The 15,063-nt window shown below is 41.8% G+C and overlaps 1 protein-coding gene across 3 annotated transcripts in view; it reads left to right on the top strand.

Moving 5' to 3' along the window:
• The window catches only part of MAST4 (microtubule associated serine/threonine kinase family member 4), a gene marked incomplete at its 5' end in the record, with an annotated part of 555,822 nt that overhangs the window by 430,056 nt on the left and 110,703 nt on the right, over nt 1–15,063 (top strand). For all 3 annotated transcript variants that reach the window (XM_080933665.1, XM_080933667.1, XM_080933666.1), the window contains one exon: nt 14,800–14,888. In XM_080933665.1, the coding sequence (XP_080789791.1) occupies nt 14,800–14,888 (89 nt within the window). The remainder of the gene's footprint in view (nt 1–14,799; nt 14,889–15,063) is intronic.

Below are 15,063 nucleotides of genomic sequence, written 5' to 3'. Positions count from 1 at the left end.
TTGAGACAAGCTGAAGCTTTCCATCTTCTATGCCTCTGATGCCAAGTACTAGGATTCTATGTGTGCGCCACTGTTCCCAACAGGAATGCTGTTTTGAGAGAATATTCAAGGAAAGGGTGGAGGCTTTGTACAAGGATATAACCTTTGTAAAATACACATTTTATATTGTTTTCTTACTTAACTCTGACTTACATTATGTGCAAATAATTGGCGATTAGAAAGTCCTCATCACTTTAGTGTAGGTAGTATATGCTATGCTATGCTTTTGGTCTCCTTTGTGCAAATGTACTTATAAATGTGGCAGTTAATCTTTTCTCCAAATCCAGCACATAGATGGATGCTTTGTGTAGTTAGAAACGTTGTACTTGGCTGCAATCCCAACACTCAAGAGGTCTTAGGCAGGATGATCTTTAGTGTAAAGCCAGCAGGAGCTTTGTAGCAAGGCCCCAAAGGTAGGGGTTAGAAATCACAAACCTGATATGTATTCTCTTAATTCAGAGTTAGTTATCTGAAGAGGTAAACAAGCTACACTGAAGAGAATGGGATCCAGATGTGTAGTTTGATTGACAGCTCCCTCAGAAACAGTGGGACAAGAAATCTGGCACATGCTGTGTAAACACAGTTCTTTCCCTGGTTATGTCTAGACCAGCTGGTTTGGGCAGGGACAAGGATGATGCATGTGTTGACTCATCTACCTGTGGATCTGTGAAAATATACTGTGGAGAAGCGAGTGTACAGGCCTCAGTTGTGTGTCCACCATGGGTCTGACAGCATTTCTAAGCATTCCTGCTTAGTGACATTGGGAATCTGTCTATTGGGGTCAAGTTTACTACCTCCCAGAAAATACAATGTGATGTGATACTTGGTAGCTTGGTCCACTTCCTGTCACTAACCTTCAGGCTTTTTTATCAAAGACTGGTTTGGTTGGTGTTTCCTGAGTTCATAGTTACCAAGAACACACGACTTGTGTCCAACAGAATGCTGGGATCATCATTTATTAGAGCAAATAGCATTGGTATTCACCTTAGGCTCAGCAAAGTATTCTTTCTCCTATAGAGACAGCCCAGCAAAGACAACTCAAAACATAGGCTCAAAAGACAAACTTGCTTAAGGTAGATGTTCATTCTCCGAATTTCTCACTGTGTGATCTTTGGCTGGGGACTTTCTCAGATCTTCAGTTTTCACATTGTTAAAGTTGTGGATTAAAGGAAGTCCAATTTAAAGAATATTCTGGAAATTGAAATAAGTCTTTGGAGTGTACTGAATACTTGGTCAATGTGCAGTTGTTGTTGTTTTGTTTTGATTGTTCTTGCTGTTCCCATCAGGTAGAAGGTTTCTGTGGACTTAGGTTGTTGCGAGGAGTGTGGTAACAGAGGGGAAGGTGCTGATACCCTGAATAGGTAAAAGCTTTGGGCTAAACTGGGCTAATAGTCATAGTTTTGACTGTGGGTCTGAAACCTGGGCGCTGGCTCTTGCTCCACCTTCTTTTTGCCACTTGGAAGCTGTCCATTATTCAGTGCAGGGTGGATCCCCACGCTAGAGCTTCTGAACCATTTGTTTTTCTGTAGGCAACCAAAGTCCCTTCTTACTGTATTATATTCTTCTTATAACCAGATTTGTACTTATATTACTCAAGCCTTGCTGTCCCGGAATTGGCCTCTTTTGTTCTTGGGTAATTCATTGTTTTGACTCAAAAGGTGATTCTGTGGGCCATGATATACTTCTTGTTCCAAGATCCTTGAAGGAAAAACTTGAGTGTAAGGTTCAAAGTAGGAAAGCCTAAATCTATGACAGTACAAGAGAGAAATACTAAATGCTTGTTGATTTATTCATAATACTGCCTGTGTGAGTGCATGCATGTGTGTGTGTGTGTGTGTGTGTGTGTGTGTGTGTTTGCACGTGTGTGCAGCAACTGAGACAGGCTCTAACTAGGTAGCCCAGGCTGATATGGTTTGTAAATACTTTTTTATAGTTAATATTCATAAGACACATGATATAATTTTTTTACATATATTATTTTTGTTTAGTCTCTGTGTTAGCTGTTACTCTTTTTCTTCTTTTGAGATAGAATATTATCCTGTAGTCCAGGCTGACCTTAAACCAACAGTAATCCTGCCTCAGCCTTCATGGGCTACCATACCCATCAGATAGCTGATAATCGCATCACTATTCCGAAGATCAGTAGAGGTATCTGTTGGTTGAAAACCTTGTTTTATGAGTCTCTTCTTCAAGAAGAGACTTCTTCATAGTCTATATTCACTAGTCTCCTGTCTTCACTAGTCTCCTGTCTTTACTAGTCTCCTATCTTTACTAGTCTCCTGTCTTCATAGTCTCCTGTCTTTACTAGTCTCCTGTCTTTACTAGTCTCCTGTCTTTATAGTCTCCTGTCTTTACTAGTCTCCTGTCTTTACTAGTCTCCTGTCTTCACTAGTCTCCTTTCTTCACTAGTCTCCTGTCTTTACTAGTCTCCTGTCTTCACTAGTCTCCTGTCTTCATAGTCTCCTGTCTTCATAGTCTCTATCTTCACTAGTCTCCTGTCTTCACTAGTCTCCTGTCTTCATAGTCTCTATCTTCACTAGTCTCCTGTCTTTACTAGTCTCCTATCTTTACTAGTCTCCTGTCTTCACTAGTCTCCTGTCTTCATAGTTTCCTGTCTTCACTAGTCTCCTGTCTTCACTAGTCTCCTGTCTTCATAGTCTCCTGTCTTCACTAGTCTCCTGTCTTCATAGTCTCTATCTTCACTAGTCTTCTGTCTTCACTAGTCTCCTGTCTTCATAGTCTCTATCTTCACTAGTCTCCTGTCTTCACTAGTCTCCTGTCTTCACTAGTCTCCTGTCTTCATAGTCTCCTGTCTTCATAGTCTCCTGTCTTCACTAGTCTCCTGTCTTCACTAGTCTCTATCTTCACTAGTCTCCTGTCTTCACTAGTCTCCTGTCTTCATAGTCTCTATCTTCACTAGTCTCCTGTCTTCACTAGTCTCCTGTCTTCATAGTCTCTATCTTCACCTTTCAGACCCCAGATTCTTTTACTGGTTCTGCATTTGACAGCCCTGAGGAGCATCCATCATGAAGACTGAAGACTGAGCAGTTTTCAGGCCAGGATCTGCTATCTCTTCAGCCCTCCTGTCTTCAGTAACAGAACAGGTTCCTCCTGGCCAATTCCATCTTGGCAAAAGGAAAAGAATTACTAAGAAAAAAAAAAATCACTGGATGAAAACCGAGAAAAAGACATTTGTCAAGTTAATTAAGGGAAAACATGGCCCTGACCCTTGTTTTTATTGTTGTTTGTTTTCTGTGCTCACACTGAGGTGAGCCATTCTTCCTCCTTAGGGTGCCACTTCCTTTCTTGGTGGAAATAAAGAGGAAGGCACTAAGCCCTGAAGCACAAGGGCAGCCACACACTCATTTTAATACCCACTTGGCAGTTTTCCTGTTGCTTCCCATTTAGGGGCCGGTTTCCTTTTACTTCTGCTATTATCACAGCTTCAACGTTTATGTCATTGACAGAATGTCATTTTGCAAGATGCTGAATTAGGGGCACCAGCAACAGAGCATAGCGAATGGACAAATGGACCAAACTGACTGGCACCCTGCCACAGGTTTTCACTTGCAGAAGAGAACCAAGTCTCCCTTTTAGAGGAGCCCTGCATGGTTGTGTAGAGTCAGAGGCAGTTTCCTGGTGGGCAGGGTGGGCAGAGCCTTCTGCCAGAGTGCTACAGCAAAGTAATGCCTTGTAGCTGGGAGGTGTTAGGCCTCTAGACTGTGCATCCTGGGTTAAAGTAACTTCTGATAAGTGTCCTGCAAAAGTCACTCCAAGTGATCACAGAAGTAAACTCCTTTGCCTTCTTTGGGTGAGAAAGGACCAATCCTGGGAACCACAGAGAATGGTTCTTATTTCAGGAAATGGCATTTGGTTATGAATTTAAAATATACTAGTGGGCTAAAAATTAAATATCTCTAGTGACAAAAGCGGAACTGGATGTTTGTTTCTACTATTGGAATTGAACCTAGGGCCTCACACATCCCGGATGTACAGTCTGCTTCTGAACTGCAGTTCCAGTGTGAAGTGAAGTCTAATTTCCATTTGAAGATGGATAGATATTTATCTGTGATTCACACATACACACATACACACACACACACATACACACACACACACACACACACACACACACACACACACACACACATTCTCTGTCCAAATAAGATTTAATATCAAAACAGTTCTCAAAGTAACTCTCTAATTCTATTGACCTTGGCCATTCCCTCCTCCCCCACCCCTCTCTCTTTTGTGTGCAAGTGTGAGTGTGTGAGTGTTGGTTTTTTTCACAGGGTTTCTCTATGTGGCATTGGCTGTCCTGAAATTCATTCTGCAGTCTACAACAATCTCAAACTCAAAGAGATCTACCTGCTTCCCTAGATTTTTTAAAAACCATTATAAGTGAAGCCAGGCGTGGTGGCACACTTCCTTAATCCTGCTGGACCCCTCAGGCTGGCTTCAGAAGAGCCTGACTGCAAACACCAGCACTGGTGGATCTCTGAGTTCCAGGACAGCCTGGGTTACACAGAGAAACCCTGTCTCAAAAAACAAAAACAAAACCAAACCAGGAGACTTCCAGGACATATATTAGGATAACGTTAATAAAGGAAGATAGAACATTAGGTTTAAACTACTGGGTTTATTTTGTTCTTTTTGTCTTTTACCTATCATATTCTGTTTCATTTTTCAAAGGTTTATTTCTGATTGTCTCTTTTACCAATTGGGATAAAACAAAGTCACTAAATGGACTGTAGTCATTTTTATTTAGGGATTTGGATGTGCTTCTCTGCTATTTAGAAAGATACATTAAGTTGTGCAGTTGATATTCCCATATAGTATACAAGACATGCTTTAAAAAGAAAGCTGGGGCTGGATATAGTTCATATACCTGATATACAAGGAATCCCAGTACTTGGAAGGCTGAGGCAGGAGGATTGGGAGGTTGTGGCCAGCCTTTCCCTGAAATATACTGGTGGGGGGGGGAGTAGGGAGAGAGGGGAGGGGAGGAAGGGGGGAAGAGAGAGGGGAGGGAAGGAAGGGGGGAAGAGAGAGGGGAGGGGGTAGAGAAGGGAGAGAGAGAGAGGAGAGAGAGGGAGGGGGTAGGGAGGATTGAGAAGGGGGTAATTAGTGCTTTGTCTAGTTTCCCTTAATTCTGGTGTATCCTTGACATAGTCCCCTTGCAGTTTGATTCTGACCTTTCCTCCAGTTAGAAAACTGGCTCCACCAGGTCCACCCCTCCCTCAACTCTTACTACTTGTCACTTTGATGGCCCTGAGGCTAGTAGGCCTGGGCTGGTGATATCAACTCTTTATCTTGGCAGGACAGATTAGGCCTTTGGAGTCTGGAATGAGCCCTTGCAACCTTTGGGCAATAGTGAGCCCTCTGAACAGATTCCCTAGATACGGGGAAAAAGCTTCTGGCTCTTATATCAGAGATGATAATTATCTGCCCTTGGAGACCTCTCTTCCCACCCTCCACCCAGCACTCCTAATTAGAAGCCTTTAATCCTCATTACATGACATCATAACTTTAATCCAAAAGTCTTGTCAACCTTCCTCTCTCCTGGCCTTTAAAGACCCCCCATGTAAACAGCTGCCTGACGGAATGGTGAGAGCTCTGGAGAGGACATGCAGACCTGGTACCTCTTCAGTTTCTGTGGGCAAGTACTGCGCTAACAAACTCAAGGGTGTCGAGACTTAGGGCTTTTGCGTTCACGGCTTCTACCATCTTAAGTCATTGCACTGGTCCAGCTATTTCCCCATCAGCTCATTCACATTCCTACTTGATTTTGACACTGCGCTTGCCCTCTCTTAATTACTCCACAGGTCCATTGCAATGCTTTTCAGAAAGATGAGTGTACCAGGAAGGGGCTTCCACAGACTTCTGTTTTCTTAGTTTCATGCTTGGCCTGGATTCATCTAGTAGGAATGGGCTTTTAAAATACCACCTTGCATCAGTTTGGTGTTATAAACTTGACTGGTGCTACAAGTTAAATTATAAACTTCGTCAAGGCGTGAACTGTATTGGCCACTCCCTTAAAATACCTCATAGCTAGGTGTGGTGGCTCACACCTTTAATCTTCCGAAGCACCTCGGCAGAGGCAGGCAGATCTCTGTGGGTTTTAGGCTAGCTCCAGGCCAGCCAAGGACACCCTGTCTCAAACAAAACAAAGCAAAAGAAACAATTAGTTAACCTACCTTTGGCTGAGGTTTAGAGAAAAACCATGCTGTGTTAACTGCATACCAGACTTAGATCCAGTCTACAGCACTACCCCCATGCCCCCACATTTTTAATATGTCTTTATTTAAATCAATTTTATTTTCTCTATTTTCATAGCTAACCAAAGGGATTCAGTATTATTAAAAGAATATGAACGTTATCCTCAGGAAGTCTCCATTTCTCAAATTTAAACACCATGTTGAATGCCAGGTCCTGTGTTGAATGAAGACAGGGCCCCAGAGGGATAACCATGGTTACTGTAATACAACACAGCCAGTGGCAGCTGCCATTAGTCATGTGATAACAGTGTGACCTCCCAGCTCTTCCTGTCAGCCATGTCACAGTAGCTGTGCTGGCCTGTCTTTGAAACAGCTATAAAATGGAGAGATATTTAGGAGACCTAAACCTTTATAAATTTTTGCTTTTATTTATTATTATGAGATGGGTTCATGACACAGTGCACATATGGAAGTCAGGGGACAGCTTTGTGTCATTGGTTCTCTCCTTTTACCTTTGAGTAGGCTTCAGAGATTGGCTGTCAGGTTGGCTTTGCCCCACTGAGCCGTCTCACGGGTCCAGTCCTAGAACACAAACTATAAACACATTGCTGCCAAGTAAATCATTAAGAGATTTCGAAGGAAATCCTATGAACACTGGATTCCTTGCAGTGCATCATATGCCGTATGCTGCAAAGGATTGTAGTATTTGTTATTTCAGAGCGGATTGGTAATTGGTCTCATACTTCAGATTGCAGCACGTGCCTGTTTATACCCCCAGAACAAGAGTATCAGAGGGTCAGTCGTAGGCTTTCTTCCTCGCAGTGTCTTGTGCATCGGAAGGACACTCCATAAACAGTTGTTTTCTGGGGGTAGTACCTTCCTATTGTCTTCATGCTCAGCTGTCTCTCTTTTCCTCTGTGAAGACAAAAAATTGGGCTCAACATTTTTTTTTAATTTATGCGGTTTATCTTAACTATTTATTCATTTATTTCTTTATAATATGTGCTCACTTTAATTCTTCAACTAACGAAATTCATTTTATGTCTCTTTTCATTTCTTTATTCATTTTACATCCCACTCATTGCCCCTTCCCAGTGACCCCCTCCCACATGATGCCCCCTTCTTCTCCCCCTTTCCTCTGAGGGGATGGGAACCCCTCTGGGTGTCCTCCCAGCCAGGCACATCTTCTCCCACCGAGGCCAGACAAGGCAGCCCGACTAGAAGAACACATCCTACAGGCAGCAGCTTTTGGAATAGCCCTGGCTCCAGTTGTGTGGGACCCACATGAAGACCAAGCTGCACACGTGCTACATATGAGCAGGGGGGCCTAGGTCCAGCCCGTGTATGTTCTTTAATTGATAGTTCAGTCTCTGAGAGCCCCAAGAGTCTAGGTTAGTTGACTCTGTTGGTCTTCCTGTGGAGTTCCTATCCCCTTTAGGGCCCACAACCTTCTTGCCACTCTTCCATGAGAGTCCCCAAGCTCCACCCACTGTTTGGCTGTGGGTGTCTGCATCCTTCAGAATCAGCTGCTGGGTGAAGCCTCTCAGAGGACAGCCATGCTAGACTCCTGTCTGCAAGCATCACAGCATCATTAGTAGTGTCAGGAATTGGTGCTTGAGTACAGGCTTATCTTAATAGATTAGTATTTTCAAGAAGCCTATGATCAGATTTTATATGTGTGTGTGTGTGTGTGTAATATATAATACATAACAGATAATAGATAAAACGTGCATGTATATGCATCTATATGTGTCTATTTAAATGTGTGTACATTTTTTTATATTACTTCAGAACTTTTGAAAGCTTACTCAAACTTTGTTGTAGCTATTGGAATCTGTTTACACTTCTCACTCATAAATAAAGATAGTAAGAGAACTTACTCATTTCTAGTATGAGTTGTGCCTCTAAGAAGAATCTGTCTGCTAATGGAAAAGCCGACAATCATGTATCAAATTCATGTATCAAGATGGTCAGTAGGTATATCCTCCTCATCACGATGTGTGCTCATTGTGCTGATGCAAATACTAAAAGGCCCGATGTCCTTGGCTTCATTCCTCACCCATCCTGGAGGCAGGGGCTGATGCACAGTGGTCTCATAGAACTGGGGACATCTTGCTGGGTTTTGAAGAGGGGAATATTATATTTTAAACAAAAGTCATGAAACATGGAGTTCACCTAGGATGCACACAGACCTTGCTTCCTAACTGCTCATCCTGTGTCCTCCTTCCCTTGTTTCAGCTGAGCATCCAGAAGGATTTTCTTTAAAACCAAAGGCCGATTATATCCAAAATCTTCAACACTTTCCCTTTCTCTGACTGAATGCAGTCTCTACACCATGGTCCACCACCCTGCCTTTTGCTTTAGCTTCTGTTTGTTGATTGCTCCCTATGGTTGACCACTGATCATTCCGTCTCAGTGTGCTGGCATGGTTCTGTTCTTGGAACCCACCTGCCCCAGGACGTTTGCTTATTCTTTGTGCTTGCTCTCTCACTTCCTGGTCTTACCAAATACCACCTCCCCAGTGAGACCTTTCCCTGAACCTCTGTTTAAGATCTTAGCCTCAGTTCTGGTACCCCAGCCACGGTTTGTGCATGAGTCCCTCCGTCATCATTCTACATGTGGTGACTGTTACACTGTGTGAGTTACTTACATCCATCCACTCAGAAGAAAGCGTGCATTTCTTCAGAACAGTACCCGTCTTAATATATATGCACACTCAGTAAATAGGTAACTAAAAACATTAACAGAAGCCTTGATTTAATGAGCTATACAGAAGGCCCCAGCACGCAGAATGGTGTTATCCAGCTACTCCATGTGGCTGTGCTATGGGATAGGTGCTAGAGATGTAGACTGAAAAAAAAAAAAAAAAAAAAAAAAAAAAAGCGATTGCTTGAATGACAGGAGAAAGACACAGTGTTTATGGGAAATGTCCACAGAAGGAATGTAGAGACAGCCTTTAGGTCAGGGGAGCAATACCAGGACATGGGGGAAAGTGTCCAAAGATTTTAAGGAATGTTGTCTTGGTGTTACACAATATTTTTCCTTCAGTTACATTTTCAAGTATTTTGCAGTCAGATTTTCAAGAGCACAGGCTCCTACGAATTTAGTGTTACAAAGAAAAGGAAGGTCCAACTGTATGTAATTTTAGTGCATTTAAGAATGCTAAAATTTTTTTGAAATGGATAACCTTAAAAATAAATAGATTAGACCTATATTTATGTTGTCACGGTTATAACTCCAAATTACAATGTTGGATAGAGAAAAAGTCAGTTACACTACTTAGATATAAGTGGCATATTGTATGCTAAGCTATAGCTTATCCCAAACTCAAAACACATGACTGTCATACATATTCAGAGATATTTTTAACTTATCAGAGTAGAGTGACCTAAGATACATTGAGTGAGCTTTTAAGGGGACTCGCACACACGTTCGCAGTATGGACAATGAATGGAGGCTAGGGATATAGATCCGTTTGTAGGGTGCTGACCTGTTGAGCAGAAAGCCCTGGGTTCGATTCCTAGCAACACATAAATCACAAGTGTTGTTGAAAACCTGTAGTCTCAGCACTTCACATCTGGGAGACAGAAAGAGGAGCAAACGTTTGAGGCCAACTTGGAGAGGTTAGGAAGAAGATAGTTAGGGAGTGGGAAATTCTCTTTTCAAAAAGATTTGAAACAGATATGACAAACGATATAATTAACCATCCCAGAGCTGTTGGAACAATTGGATTTTTTATCTCTCTTTTAAAACATTCCTTGGATCTAGGAACTAGTTTCTTATTTTTCTCCTATATGGACAAGCACCTTGATTTTAACGGCGTGGAATCTGCAGCCTCTCTTGTGTATATAATATTAGCCATTCAGCAGCTCATTAGACTACCTTTGCCTCCTGATGGCCAGTCTCCAGCCCTCCAGCCTTCCTCTGTGTTTAAGGAATATTCGGATGGTTAGATTCTACCATGGTGTGAGGAATTACCAGAGGTCCCCTGAATAGTGAAGCTTTGATCTGTAATTGGTCTCCTGTGCAAATTTATCAAAATCTCTATTAAGATAAAAATGATAAACTGGACTTCTCTCTACTCTCTTCTTGGTTTGCTGTGACTCCTGCCTCTCCATGGTAGTGACAGGTTGAACCCAGCGCTGACCTTTCCAATCAGTTTCAAATTAAAAAATTACAGCCAGCAGGGCTTGGTCAGCCCCGATGTCTTACAACAACCAGACATGCTAAGAACTCATGTCTCGTTGTAAATGTAATTTAAAGTTAAGCAAAAATTTAGCTACTTGGAATAATTGAAAATAGTGAAGGCCTGCCGGGCTTTCAGCGAACTGGCAGGAAATGGGTAGCAGGGTCTTTTGCCAGAAGACACATGATACATCCAGGTGCCACAGGTTCATTGAGCTCCCATGCCTTTCTAGGGAACTTGAGTTTAAGGACAGTTGGGGCAGAAATGGGGTGTGGGCACAGTGCAGCAAATATGCCTTCCTTTCCCAAGATAAGCCTGATAACCAGATGTGTTGATTCTCACTTCATCTGGTCTGTCTGATTTAGGTAATGACACTTGTAAGCATTTTATCATCCAAACAACTAGAAGGCCTACTAGCCACCATTAAGGTTTCACAAGCTTTGTGAAGATCTTGCTGGTGGCAGTGGGCTTAGGGGCAATCTGTCCAATCTTCATGTCAAATACCAGGACAAAAATCATGCAGCCAATCACAGTGCTCCCTTATATTAGCCTCACATCACTGTAAAGTTTGCCGTCAACTACTATCCAGAAGAACGACACCCTTTCTTACTCACAGGATTCTTTCTTGTGCTCTTGCCTCCAGTCTGGCCAGCTCACTCAAGTGACGTCATCATCTTTCCACCGTCTTGTTCTTCCTAGTTCCCAGGTCTGTAGTGGGCAGGATGCACTTTCTGTGCTATGTGTGTGTGCATGCAGGTGTGAGTGTGTGTGTGTGTGTATCTGTGTGTGCACACACAAGAAGGAGAGGGGGAGAGATAGAGAGAGAGAAAGAAAACCTTTCTGTACCTTGTTTGTACTTGTCTTTGCCCTGGGTGGCTCTTTCCAGGGAGGAACCAGGGGATGAGTAATAAGAGTGCTTACGGAGGGTGATCATCCCTGTCCTATCCACTCTATCTCTGCCTTTGTGTCATTGTAGGCCACCGTCTTCTTGCTAAATTCTGCCTGTGTAAGGAAGAAATCCCAGTGGTCTATCGTGACTAGATAATCACCTCCTAAGTTCTGTAGGGCAAGCAGAGCATACTGTGGACCGGAGAGTAAGTTTTCTCTTGGGTCACTTTCACCTGAGATCTGCAGTGGAGGTACTTGGAGTTGTGAACATTGGCTATATGATTAGGAATTTGGGTAGGGTGAGGAGAGGGCTTATCATGAAGAGCCAGGGAGGAATAATGCATTTCATGTTGGAATAGATGCAGCGTCTTTTCTGATCTGTGTGCTTGAGGATCCAAACCAGAGAAAACATTTAACAAGGGCCATTGCTGGGGTCAGGATGAATTATGGGAGATTTGTGGTATTCCTGTTTTACTCTGTAGGACATGCCTGGGTTTCCCATGGATAACTGCTTGGGATGAAGCCAGAAGAACTTGTTCACTCTAAGAGTGTGTGTGTGTGTGTGTGTGTGTGTGTGTGTAAAGATGGGGGGACAAACACACATATGCTCCAGGTATTTCAGGATTCAGTATATAACAAAGTGTCCCTTTACCTTTAAGAGTCTTAGCAATAAGTTCATCGTGAGGTCAAAATCTTATGTCCTAAGTATAGAGATTTGTCTGTGTACACACAGGAATTCGCTGTGACTGTTTTACCTCTATCTTACCTCTATTTTACCTCTATTTTACCACATCAGAACAGCTATGTTTAAAGGCTTCCTCTTGGGTTGTTGAGTTTAAAAGTTCCTACTTTGTTACAATTTTAATAATATCCTCCAGCTTCCTGTGGAAGTGTCAAAGGTTGTAGAGGACACTTAAATCACCTTCTATGTGAGGAGATAGATCTATCATTATTAATATTTCTTTTTATATGAGCATGCTGTCGCTGACACACCAGAAGAGGGCACCTGATCCCATCACAGATGGTTGTGAGCCACCATGTGGTTGCTGGGAACTGAACTCGGGACCTCTGGAAGAGCAGCTGGTTCTCTTAACTGCTGAGCCATCTCTCCAGCCCCTTCTCATTATTTCAATAAAACCTACTTTCAGATTTTACTTACATGTTTCTTTTTAAAGATTAACTCACCCTTTCACTGCTAATAGGCCTTCCATTACTGATGTAATTGTGAGGGTTTTTTACTTTATGGTTTCACTGTTTGACTTTCTATAATGGCATTATACTATTACACAATACATGTAGACGAACCAGTCTATAGGATTCTTAGGAAAAGGTGTTTTTAAAGTTTTATTTAAGAAATAGCTCTTCTTAATTTTAGTTTTAGGGCAGTCACATGTGGTGATAATAACCATTAATATTGACATCCATAAGTAATGTTTACTTGATTACTGATTGTGTTGGCACACATTTTTCATTCAATTTATTTACATATAGGAACACTAATAATTAACTATGTTCAGGATGAATTACATAGATTACATAGAATTGCATGAATTACATAGATTAGATATTAAATGTAAAAATTTCAATGCCTATTTTTGTAATGACTAATCTGAATTTTAGTTGATTTGCCCAAGAAAGTTTGCTGAAATTTCCAGGATATGAATGTCTCATTTCTAATTTCTTTGACGAGTGGTGGCAGACTAGTGTACTTAATAGTCCTTTTCTGAAGTGACAGGAGGCACTAATTTGAATTAACACTAAATGTATCCTGTAGTATCCTTTACAAACAATCAGACTATCAGACTTAATGATTATGAATTTAATAGCTTGAGAATTTGGTTCCTGATAGACGAGCTGATAATACCGCAGCCTACCTCCCTAATTAACTATCAAGGAGCTATCATCATTCAGCAGCTTCTGTAAGGCTAAGTAAACATGTTAATTAAACTCAGAAAATGCTAGGCAGTTTTGATTGCTGCAACAAGGAAAGGAAAACCATGCGGCCTGACCTTAAGGAAAAGCGAGTCATGCAGAAATGCTAAGTATGGGACTGCTAGCAGTGACAACACAGCAAACTGACTCCCCAGTCAGTGTTGCTGAGAGAAATTGCTATAGGTTTGATATGTGTTCTTGGAAGATTAGAAATAGCCCTTTCAAATTGTCTATTCTGTTTTTTTATTGCTGAGGATTTGAGCCTAGGCTTCTCTTACACACTGGACAAAGGCTCGATTACAGAACTAGTTCCTGAACCTGTTCTGTAGTTTTTTTTAAAAAAAAAATTGAAAAATGGGTCTCACTACATCTTGTCTGCTGGCCTGGAACTTGCTCTGGACTCCTTGTATTTGTGATCCTTCTGCTTCGGTCTTCTGGGTGGGTGGGATGCCACTTGCATCCTCACCAGATGGGTTTGAAGATGTTAGATACAATCCCTGAAATATCAAATCCTACATCTCATGCAGACACCTTCAGGAACCTTGTTGCATGGGGGTTGGGAGTAGGGCTATGTGAATTAAGACTCTCTGAATTATGGTAAAGTCTGCCAAAAGGGAAAGTGGCTTCCATGTAGACTCAGTGCCTGGAACACTTGATGGTGAGGTTGAGATAGAACTTTGAATTCATTATTCTTTCTGGGCACTGTAGTGATCCAAGAGAACAAAGGACTAATGTATATTAAGGAAGGCAAACAAACATGAGAAAACATCTACCTCTCCATCACTGGGGTGTGTTTCTGCTCTACTCTTTGATGCTTGTGCGTGTTACCTTAAAATGTATCTGATAACTCCCTACCAGCAGAAACAAGAAAAAGTAGGTGCCTTGAATCCATATATATGAATCCATTTACTGGATATTCAAGATACAGCCAATAGCTGATTAGGAGATGCCATCACTGCTGTTTTAAAATGCTGGAATCTATTTCCTGTTTCCTAACATGTTCCTCAGTAAGCAGTGTAACACACAGGATGAAGGACGAGTGAGCGGTGGGCTGCATTTATCTTAGGCATCGACTGTTTTATTGACAAAAGGCACAAATATGAAATTTGTCTAAATAATTAGATTTTTAATTAGTGCATCATTGTAAGATGGATGTCATTTCGCTTCATTGCATATGATTCCCTATTAGAAATTTCATGTCAACAAGGATTCTACCTGCGGTTTGCTAATCTGAACCCTTAATTTATCACTTGTGTGTAAGGCATGACACGTCCTTGTAGATGCAGACATGAGCTGAGAGAAGACGTTGGCTAATAGCTCTGCTGTGGTGAGGAATATTGATGGTGTTATGCTGTATGAATATATTATGATTTCTCACATCCAGGGGACAGGTTTCAATTCCATATTAGTGAGCACACACTAATTCTCTGTGCTCTTAGCAACAGAGGTGTGTGCATCCTTGTCTGTGTTAGCTTTGAACATGCTCAAATAGCAGTGGTGTTTTTTCTTCACCTGGTTTTTCTTTCCTTCTGACAGTTGCCGGACAAGCAACCGGAAGAGTCTGATAGGCAATGGCCAGTCACCAGCATTGCCTAGACCACACTCACCTCTCTCTGCTCACGCAGGTAACTGACGACTGTCTTGTTTCTTTTGTTTTCTTTTGAGGCCTACATGTGTCTTTTATATCTACCCTTGTTTTCCTATTATGTTACTACTAAGTTGTTCTTTCTGAGGTAACAAGTTGGAATTCTTTTGTATGTCAAGTTCTCTGTAACTAATTGTTTCTCTGTTGCTAAATTT

Source organism: Micromys minutus, assembly GCF_963924665.1.
Source record: "Micromys minutus genome assembly, chromosome: 20".
NCBI classification, from domain to species: Eukaryota; Metazoa; Chordata; class Mammalia; order Rodentia; family Muridae; genus Micromys; species Micromys minutus.
This window is presented reverse-complemented; position numbering and strand designations above follow the sequence as displayed.